The following is an 11,335-nucleotide window of genomic DNA, read 5'->3' as shown; positions in this document are numbered from 1 at the left end:
GCAAATGGGGTTCAGTGGCTTGCCCAAGGCCACACGGCTAGGTCATTATTGTGTCTGAGACCGGATTTGAACTCTGGTACTCCTGACTCGAGACAGTGCTCTATTCACTGTGCCACCTAGCCACCCCCAATGCTTCTTGAATGAACATGTGCAAGCCAAAATCCAATTTCTCTTACTGCCATTATGTTTTTTTTAGCCATTGTACTTTATTGAGAAAAATATAAATGGCCTATTTTATTTTTTTATTTTGAAAATAAAAAGTCTTTTGTTTTAGGTAGTAAGAAGGAAGTATAGGATAAAGTATTTCTCTTTCATTGCTTCTGAGTAATGAATTGTTTTAGTTGTCTAGATTAAAAAATCCTTATGGGGCAGCTAGGTGGTGCAGTGGATAAAAGCACCAGCCCTGGAGTCAGGAGTACCTGGGTTCAAATCAGGTCTCAGACACTTAATAATGACCTAGCCGTGTGGCCTTGGGCAAGCCACTGAACCCCATTTGCCTTGCAAAAAACCTAAAAAAAATATAAAGCTAAAAAACCCTTATAACAACAATCACAAGGGCACTTGGAGATGTGACAGCAGAGACAGGATTGGATGGAGAGATCTGCGAATCTCTGCATAGAAATGACTGAACCCCTGGGAGCTGATAAGAGACTAGGCGAAAATGAGGCTAGAGCCAAAACAGAAAAGGTTGCAGGATGGTACATTTGAAAACACCTAGGGTTAATGGGGAAGAACCAAAGGAAATAGAGGAAAAACCAGAAAGGAAAAACAGGAGTGGTCATCTTGAGAGGAGAAAGTATCCAGAAGACAAAAATGATAAATAGTGATGAATGCTGCAGATGTCAAGGGGATGAACATTGAGATTTTTTTTATCTGCTATTTTTTTAAACTGCTAGAGCAGTTAAGATCTTCATATTGGGCAACTTTGGAGAAAGCAATTTCTGCTGAAAAATAAAAATAAAGCTTATTTCAAGAACCCACCAATTTTGTAGGAAAGTCAAGTGGCATAAAATTGGCCCAAGTTAGAATAAAAGGTATGTCTTTTTTTTTTTTTGCAAGGCAAGTGGGGTTAAGTGGCTTGCCCAAGGCCCCACTGCTAGGTAATTATTCAGTGTCTGAGGTCACATTCGAACCCAGGTACTCCTGACTCCAGGGCCGGTGCTCTATCCACTGCACCACCTAGCCTCCCCTAAAAGGTACATCTTAAGTGTATTATTTATCTTCACAGAAGACCAAATAAAGAATAAAAATTATGAGACTAAGTACATATTTAAGGAAGTATGAAGAGGAATATTTGATACACAGAGTATAAAATTAATGAAATGCTCAATTTAAAGTCTTTAAGAATTGGGTCTGGGGCGGCTAGGTGGTGCAGTGGATAGAGCACCGGCCCTGGAGTCAGGAGTACCTGGGCTCGAATCTGGCCTCAGACACTTAATAATTACCTAGCCGTGTGGCCTTGGGCAAGCCACTTAACCCCATTGCCTTGCAAAAAACCAAAAAAAAAAAATTGGGGTCTAGCCTTTCTGCCTGCTCGATTGCCATGGCTCTTGAGAAGAAAACTTCGATGAAGGGGGGCAAAAAAAAAGCAAGTTCTCAAGTTCACCCTTGATTGTACCCATCCTGTGGAAGATGGGATTATGGATGCAGCTAATTTTGAGCAGTTTTTACAAGAAGGTATCAAAGTGAATGGAAAGGCTGGCAACCTTATTGGCAGAGTTGTAACCATTGAGAGAAGCAAGAATAAGATAACCGTGACATTAGAGGTGCCCTTTTCTAAAAGGTATTTGAAGTACCTGATGAAGAAATACTTAAAGAACAATCTATGCAATTGGCTCCCGGTGGTGGCCAATAGCAAGGAGAATTATGAATTACGGTACTTCCAGATCAACCAGGATGAAGAGGATGAAGATTAAACCCTTTTGGGTCTGGATGTTTTGTATATGATCTTGAATAAAACTTGAACCAAAAAAAAAAAAAAGAATTGGGGTCTGGCAGAAAATACTCTATTAAAACCTCTCTGTTTCTTCATCATGTCAGGTAAATAATCCTGGGTGAATCAAGACTATGTGACTTATGTGTAAGATCTGGCAAGCTGGAAGCTCTGGATAGGAGCTTGGCAACAGAAGATTTGTATCTTTTTTTTTTGAAGACCACCCTAAAATTCAGAAAATCTCTCCAAAGGCTGCTTTTTTACCTTTTGGTGATAGCAATTCAAGAAGATCCTATATTATGACAGAGTGAGATGGTTGTTTGTTATTCCTCCTCTTCAATGTGAAATTAATGCTTCAGAATTTTCATATTTTATATATAAGTGCTCAAGAAAAGTTCCCTTATATTTAAGATAATATTTTTTGGCTAAATGGGTCAAAGATAAGTTTAAATTTTTTTTTTAGGTTTTTTGCAAGGCAAATGGGGTTAAGTGGCTTGTCCAAGGCCACATGGCTAGGTAATTAAGTGTCTGAGACCGGATTTGAACCCAGGTACTCCTGACTCCAGGGCTGGTGCTTTATCCACTGAGCTACCTAGCCTCCCCAAAGATAAGTTTAATTTACCTAAAAATCTAATAGCTATAACATGTATTCATGAACACTGCCAATTGGAATAATTTAATGGCTGCAACAAAATATTTTGGTATATATACTTTAATATTTGAAATAATTAGTAATGTTTAACATTGTTTAATACTCAAATGAATAACTATTAAACATTATGACATTTTTCCACAGTCCCCAAAGGCTGGAATAGTTCTTACAAACTGCAAGGAGAAAAAACTGTTACCCTTTTCTTGTAATGGGTTTTCTAACAAACTTCCAAAATTAAATTGCTTTGCATATACTACTCAAATAAATACAACAAACTGAACAACAGTCACCTACTGAAGTGCCTTAAGAAAAACAAAAAGGTTATTAAAGGAAACACAGATTTGCCTTCATTTATTTTAAAATTAACTATAACACAATATCCTATCCCCTTTGTGTGACACAGTTGTAATTGCATTGTGAAGCTATATTCTATGTATAATAGGTTCTTTTCTTGGGTCAAGTGCAGCTGCATTTTATTTGGGCTTTTATTTCTCAGTGGAAAATGCTCTTTTCATCAGTGGGGGTGGAGCTTTACCCACATCAAACATCATTTCCATAGGAGGGTTATTGAGTGAACACCAGTCAGGAATTCGGCCTGTTTGATTGTAATACTCCTTTGAAATGGAACGGCTCCCAAGAATGTCCTGCAGGGCTCCAAAAATAGCACCTGAATTGTAAAATGGTAAAAATCAGAGAACATGGTGAGTGCAAATAGTGAGACATTTAAAACATTTTTTTATTCAGAGTACTGGAAATATTCTGGTCCTGGTTTAAACTTTTCTCCTTTCAGATTTTACTTTGTTTCATCTTAGAAAACAAAGTTCTGGGTTCATCACCAGGCACAGCAGCTACTAATCATCAAATCCTATCTAAATTGGAATGTAAATTAAAACAAAAAACAAACTTGTTTAGCTACAATGGACATTATCCCTTTAAATTTTGTTACATCATCATTCAGCCCTCTGCCCCCTTGGTTAACTTTTACATACATTTAGAAATAATTACTAAATTACTAAAATAAATTAGATTTACGCCATCATATAAAGATGATGATAACAGCTAACATTTAAGAAGTATTAACTCTGTGCTAGGCATTGTACTAAGCACTTTATAAGTATCATCTCATTTGATCCTTGCAGTAATCCTGGATAGGTTAATGACTGCGTGCGTGCACGCACCCCCCCCCACATATTTATGTCTGAAATAACATTATAATAGCTTTAACTGTATACAATCAATAATACTCTTGGTTTTTGTGGTCTTTAAGCCTTATTATAGTCTTGTCCTCAATGCAAATACTCAGACTAATTTGTGGGTAAATCTACAATTATAATGTTTTTATTTTATTTTCTTAACTTTGGCAACTAATCTCCATGGGATTAATACTCAAAATACCTTAAATGAAATACTTAATGGTTTATACTTTCACATCACTGTGAACATAGTCTGCTCTAAGAGTCTATGATTCAGTTTTATTTTCACAATAAACTATTTGAGGTTATGTCTATGTTAAAACACTTTCCATGAAGTTCATTAGCATTTTTTTCATAAAAGTTACAAAACTCAATTATTTTCTCATTTTAGAATCACCCATGTATAATTAAATTCTATAATTGTCATTTGGCAATAATGTGATCATTGGTTTTATTTCTGAACCAGAAAAGTAGCAATAAAAATATATTAGATTCTGATATTTACTCTACTTGGACTTTTGTTCACATATACATTTTTTTTTTAGGTTTTTGCTAGGCAATGGGGTTACGTGGCTTGCCCAAGGCCACACAGCTAGGTAATTATTAAGTGTCTGAGACCGGATTTGAACCCAGGTACTCCTGACTCCTGGGCCGGTGCTTTATCTACTGTGCCACCTAGCAGCCCCCATCACATATACATTTTGAGAAAAAAAAAACAAGATAAAAAGTTTCCTTTCATCAGAGGGAATTATAAAATTTCAATTGTTATCTGATGAAATTATTTTGTAAATGAGACTTCTAAAAAATACATACATTTCATTATTATTACTCCCTCAAATACTCTAACCTCTGATACTCAGATCTCATATCTACTACTCCAATACATCTCTGCCCACCAATGGTCACACCCTGCATCTCACCATTACTCACAAGTGTTCCATCTCCCATGATCAATACCTCTGACATTCTTCTACCTGATTATAACCTCCCATGATCTCTAATCACTTTGTCTCCAGATTTTAAGAAAAAAAAATGTTAATTATCAACTTGAAAAAATACCCAAAATTTTTCTATTCATACAGCATTGTTGCTTTTTAAAGGCATATGTTAATTTAGGCCAGTAGGTCCATTAATACCTTGCTTATCTATCTGCCTTTCTAAGCTACTTTGTGTATTTTTTTTTTGAGGTTTTTGCAAGGCAAGACCTCCCGACTCCAGGGCCAGTGCTCTATTCACTGTGCCTCTGAGCTGCATTCCTCTGTGTATTTTTAAAAATGGTTCATTGATAAGACTCTTCCTTTCCTCCTTACTTTTTTTTTTGAGTATATCAAATTCATTTCTCTAATACCCCTCCCCACAAAATAAAAATTCTTTTCTTGGCCTCTTTTTTTTATTTTTGTTTTTACTTTTTGCAAGGCAATGGGGTTAAGTTAAGTGGCTTGCCCAAGGCCACACAGCCAGGTAATTATTAAGTGTCTGAGGCCAGATTTGAACTCAGGTACTCCTGACTCCAGGGCCAGTGCTCTATCCACTGTGCCACCTAGCTGCCCCCTTGGCCTCTTTTAATTCATTTCTTCTCTGTCAAGTGGTGGGAAGCATTATTAGTCTTCTGGAATTGTCACTGGTCATTGAGCCGATCACTATTTTTAAGTCTTCAAAATTGTTTTCCTTTACATTGCTTCCTTTACTATTACACTTTACACTGTATTCAGTGTATTAAATATATGGATTTTGTTCACTTTAGTGAACAGTTCATAAACCTTCCCAAGTTTCTTTGGATCTCATCTTTCATAATTTCTTTTGGTATATTTTAAAATTTTATCCATAAATCACAATTTGTTTAGCCATTCTCCAAATGATAGTTCTCATGTTGTTTCTAGGTTGTTGCCACCACAAAAAATACTACTATATAAATATTTTTGTGCACATGGGCATACGTCATATTAGATGCTGAATTAGATGATATTACATATGCCTAATTTCATGATGTTTTGGCTCTAAATTGTTCTTCAAAATGATTGGATCAATTTAGTGCTTGTCCTCCCATAGCTGCTTCAAAAATAATTTTCCATTTTTTGTGATTTTTTAATCTCTGAGTTCTTTAATCTAAATTTCTCTTATTTATATGTTAACAGCTTATATTTCTTCATTTTGAAAACTGCTTATCCATTTCATTTGACCATTTATTGACTGGGAAATTGTTTTTGTTCTTTAGATTTGTATCGATTAATTTTGGCTATCAGACCTCAATCAGAGGATTTTTGTGCAAATTTTTTTTCCTCCCAGTTAATTTTCATTTTTAATTCTACCAATTTTGTTTTTATAAAAGTTTTCAATTTTATGTAATTAAAATTGTCCATTCTGCCTCCTCTGATCCCTTCTATCCTTACCATATTTGTGAAACGTATTTCTTTTTCTATTCCTTTGTTCACAATATGATCTTTTACATTAGACAATGACTAGCTGAGTGGCCCTGGGCAGTCATTAACCTATCTGTTTCTGTTTCCAGGATTACTGTATTCCAGGATCAGATGAGATGATACTTATAAAGTGCTTAGCACAATGCCTAGCACAAACTTAGCACTTCTTAAATGTTAGTTATTATCATCATCTAAGTCAGGGCTGTCCAACCTTACTTTTAAAAGCTTTATTGGAACAATAGACAATAGACTCCCAAGCAGTTCACATAAAATCACACTGTGGGTCATGTGTGGCCTGTGGGCCGTATTTTGGGCAGCTCTGATCTAGGTCATGTATTCATTTGAAGCTTACTGTGGCACGATTTGAAATGTTGCTCAATACCTAATTTCTGCCAGATTTCACTTCAGTTTCTATAACATAGAAAGTTCTTATTTCACTAATTCACTTTTTGGAGTTGTTGAGTCTATCAAACTCTATGCTACTATATTTGGTTGTTTCTATGTTTAATGTATCTAATTTGCTTCCATTGATTCACCTTTCAACCAAAGTTCAATTTTTGATGATTACTGCTTTAGAGTGTGATAATATCTAGTGCTGCAAGGTCCCCATCATTCCTATTTCCCACTCCCCTCTATTTCTGTTGAGATTCTTGACTTTTAGTTCTAATGGGTGAATTTTATCTAGCTGTATAAAGAAATTAGTTTAGTATGGCATTGAATCTTTAAATCAATTGAGTCAGCATCTTTTTGTTATATAAGCATGAATCAATTATTTAATTCTGCCTTAGTTTTATTCATGTAATTTCTATATATGTTTTGGTAGGTGGACTCTGAGGTATTTTTTTATACATTGTATAGTAATTTTGAAAGCAATTTCTTTTTCTACTCTTTCTGCTCATTTTTTTTGTTAATAATAAAAAAACAGAAACACTCACGACTTTTATATATTTATTTTATATCTTACTACTTTTCTTATTTTAATTGATTTACTAGTTGAAACTAGGATACTCTCAGCAAACTAATCATCATCTGCAAAAAACAATAATTTTCTCTTTGCCTATGCTTATTCCTTCAATTTTATTTTTTTTATTGCTATATCAAGTTACAGTGTATTAATGGACATCCTTACTATACCCTGATCTTATTGGAAAGACCCCTTGTAGCATTACTCCATTATAAATAGTATTGGCTCTTTGTTTTAGCTAGATACTCTTACCATATTAACAGTGTTATTGAACCATTTTTCAGTTGTCTGTTTCTTCCTGACTCTAAGTTCAGTGTTCTATCTACTATGTCAACTGACTGTTCCATATTAAGAAAGGATCCTTTTGTTTTTACCAGAAAATAATTTTAATATAAGTGGTTGGCATATTTTGTCAAAATAATTTTGTTCAACTACTAATAGAACTATATAATTTGTATCTTTTATCAATATGAAATTTTTGATTATGAAAGATTAATATGATCTTTGTTATTAATACACACTGAAGCAACCAATTGTATTACTGGAAATTCAACCTTGCTATAGTGTATAATTTTAAAAATATATCCATAATTCACATAGCTTACACCTGTTTTCTTAAGCTCTAAACGATTCTTTTTTTGTCTCCAAGATAAAATATGAATATTATGATTTTGAATAGTTTCACTATCTGGCCTCAACCTAAATTTCCAATCTCAATTTTATATTATTCCCTATTGTATTATATGGTAACACCAAAATGTATTTTTCCTGTCTTCCTCACATACTACACTCTATGTCACTTCTCTATTCCTTTTTAACAGTAAACTCCCCCCATATCTGAAATGTACCTCCTCTATTGCTGCTTCTCAAAAGTCATTTCTTTATTCAGCATTCTGTTGGCATCTTTTCTTTCTTTTACTTTCCTTCCTTTATTCTCTCAATTTGGCTTTTAACTAGGTCTAGTTATTTAAATAAACCATGCTACTTTATCCCTCATACCTCCACTTGAATCATAATAGAAGTAAATTTATTAGAAATTGTTACTATTTAAGCACAAGTAAGCATTCAAAGTAAAACAAGTAAATAAGCATTCCTATGACACATTTAATGGAAAGTTCTGAATAAAGAAATTACCATTGTACTTTGTCAAGTAGCAATAAAAAACACAATACTATTTATTGAATGAACAAGTATCATCAATACAAGAAAAAATTAAGTTCTGAAAATGCAGTACTTTATAAATTTATTCTTAACATTCTAAGCATAGTAACTTTAAAATCTTACCTCCCAACCAGGCCACACAATTAGGCTTTGCAGGTGGAGTATGAATTCGGAATGTCTTAGTGCCAAGTGCTTTTTTGTATTTTGGTTTTTCTACTAAATACTTGATTTCTGCCATTAATCTATGTAAGAATCCTGGCAACATAGCAGTGCCACCTATGACTACTAAGTTCTCTGCCAGCTGCTTCCTTGTGTCTATTGGGCACTAGTATTAAAGATAAAGGAAAACAAGTTATTGCATATATAGATACAACCTGATTTTAAAAAATGAAGTAGAATGATATAATGTAAAATGATCATTTGCATTAAGAATGATTATGTGATTTACAAAATCTTTCAATGGAAATTTCTTCTCATAAGTGATAATTCAGTTGGAAAAGTGATACTATAAAAAATTTATGCATAAAAATTTATCTTATTAAAAGAGAAAATAAATACAATTTCCTTTAAACATTTCATTTTAAAAATAAGCAGTACTTATTTATTTATTCAAAGGTGTTACTATTTCCTACAATAGTAATAAAAAGTATTCTACCAAAAAAGGGATCTAAATGCAAACACTCTCCTCTAAGGCAGGGGTACTCAATAGTTTTATGACCCTCAAGTTATACATGTATTAATATTATTTGATAATATAATATTCTAATACAGATATGAGAAGTCTTATATAGACAAGACTTCCTTGTGATACAAATTGTATAGGGTACCACCATTCTTCCAATCACCCAGGTTTGTAACTTCATTATCCTGGCTCTTCCTTTACTATCACCATTTATATTTAAACAGCTGCCAAATCTTATTATTTTTATTTCCACATCTTGCTATCTCCTCTTCAAATATAGTACCACTATCCTAGTTTAGGCCCTTATAACCTCTTACAATGCAACTCTACACTTTCTATCTTTGTACATAAATCACCCCATAAGAATTCCCTCCATTGCTGCTTCTCAGAAGCCAGAACTTCATTAAACATTCAGCTCAGGTGACATCATCTCTTCCTTCTCCCTGCCTTCCTTTATTCCCCAAATTATCATTGGCCTTCTGCTCTCAAGTTACCTTGTATTTAGACAGCTGTGAGCATGTTTATCTTCTAGTACAGTGTAAGTATAAGCTACCTCAAGGGCAAGGTCTCTTTCATTTTTGTCTTTGTATTTCCAACACCCTTGTAAGTAATATGTAATTAATGTTCCTTGAATGGAACTGAATGAAATAAAACCAGAATTTGTGGGAATTTATAATTTCTGTACATAGTATACTCTCCATAACATTTGTTGAATTATATTTGTTATAATGAATTATATCAATTCATTAAAATAATAGAAATACCTGTATAAGTGAATCCAATATTAAAGTGGCTACTGATTTCTCTTCATTATCTTGTTCAAACAGAACTTCCACAATAGAATCTCTAGTAAGATAAAAAGAAAACTCTATTAATATCATAGCAATTACAATAATGAATATAACAGAAATAATTCTAAAATGAAAGAACATAATTCATTGAAAAAAACCAGGTTATTAAATGGATTTAGAAATATTCAGAATGGATCTATGATGTCACTGATTTAAGAATTTTCTTATAAAATATAACTCATTCATGATTTCCCATCTTTTGTGACTCTTCTCTGTGTTTTCCCAAAAGTTTGCCACTGGGGAGTTCACCCAGTGTACATTTTAAAACTAACCAGTGGGACACTTGGGCTGTTCACCTGTCATCTCATGTTCTTGCCAGCCTATCTTTTCCTCTGTCTAGATGATAATGTCCTTTACTCTTGTTCTTTGGAGTTCTTCATTAGTATGAATTCTAGCAAAATATTAGATTTCAGAAGACGGGCCTTTGTTTTCACTGAAGTTCTGGGGCAGTAAAAGAGATTTTTCACTTTTCTAAAAGTAATTTAACCTATTTTCCTCCTGTTTAATTTTGGGCCCAGGCATAGTTCATCAAAATATTTCTAGATATAATAATAGCTAACACTTATACAACACTTTAAAGGTTTGCAAAGTGCTTTAATATCTCATTTCACCCTTATATTAAACCAAGTGGATGGAGTAAGTGTTATTAATCTCATTTTACAGATGAGAAAAATGAGGCAGATAGAGATTAAGCGATTGTTCAGAGCCACTGCCAATGAGATTCATTAGGTCTTACTGATTTCAAGTTTCACAATAGAACCTAGCTGACTCAAATATAATATATATGTGTATGTGTGTGTGTGTATACACACACACACACACACACACACAGACACACACAGACGCATATCTGAGTGTATATTTATCTACATATTCACACACACTTACTATGAGACAAATTCCAAAATCTGAGCTACTGACATTGGATCTGAAAATGCCAGGTTTCAAATCATGTTTTCTACAACATGACAGCTATAGATGGTAGAGTATACATTCCCCCAAATTACAGTTCTTGTTAAAAACAAGCTCTCTCAGCAGATATTAGATGCAATAATCATAGCAATTTCCCTAACTTTCCCCAGCTGCTGCTAGAGGTCTCCTTCAATTCAATTCAATAAACATTTATCAAGGTGGAGTTACAAAATGAAAAGCAAAATTGTCTAACTCTGTGAGAAACTTACATGCTTAACTCCTGATCAGTTTGACCCATTTTTAACTTAGTATTGTGGCCTTTTTGTATCTGCCTAGAGCTTCTTCTTACCTCCACTGTCATTCCCTCCAGTTCTACATTCAACCCACTCAATTCCACATTCCAAACAACATCTCCTTTCTTATCCTATCTCATTGCCTAGCAAAAAAGGCAAAAGTACAATGCAGTGAGATGGATGCAGAATTGATCAAATGGCCAGACTCAAAGACTAATTCTCAACTTGGCTGGCCACTTTTTTTTAGTTTTTGCAAGACAATGGGGTTAAGTGA

The 11,335-nt window shown here is 33.9% G+C and overlaps 1 protein-coding gene and 1 pseudogene across 1 annotated transcript in view; one reads left to right on the top strand and one right to left on the bottom strand.

The window, feature by feature from the left end:
• The first annotated feature begins 1,551 nt into the window (after positions 1–1,551).
• Positions 1,552–2,433, top strand: LOC141522445 (large ribosomal subunit protein eL22 pseudogene; annotated as a pseudogene).
• A 168-nt stretch (positions 2,434–2,601) lies between these two features.
• The window catches only part of ACTR10 (actin related protein 10), a 34,552-nt gene continuing 25,818 nt past the window's right edge, over positions 2,602–11,335 (bottom strand). Inside the window, exons 11-13 of the mRNA XM_074235902.1 lie at positions 9,770–9,851; positions 8,447–8,648; positions 2,602–3,252 (exon numbers count right to left, since the gene is read on the bottom strand). Coding sequence (XP_074092003.1) covers positions 3,071–3,252; positions 8,447–8,648; positions 9,770–9,851 — 466 coding nt within the window. The 3' untranslated portion in view covers positions 2,602–3,070. The remainder of the gene's footprint in view (positions 3,253–8,446; positions 8,649–9,769; positions 9,852–11,335) is intronic.

This window comes from Macrotis lagotis, chromosome 4 (assembly GCF_037893015.1).
Source record: "Macrotis lagotis isolate mMagLag1 chromosome 4, bilby.v1.9.chrom.fasta, whole genome shotgun sequence".
NCBI lineage: Eukaryota > Metazoa > Chordata > Mammalia > Peramelemorphia > Peramelidae > Macrotis > Macrotis lagotis.
Note: the sequence above shows the minus strand (reverse complement) of the source record. Positions and strands in the feature narration are given on the sequence as shown.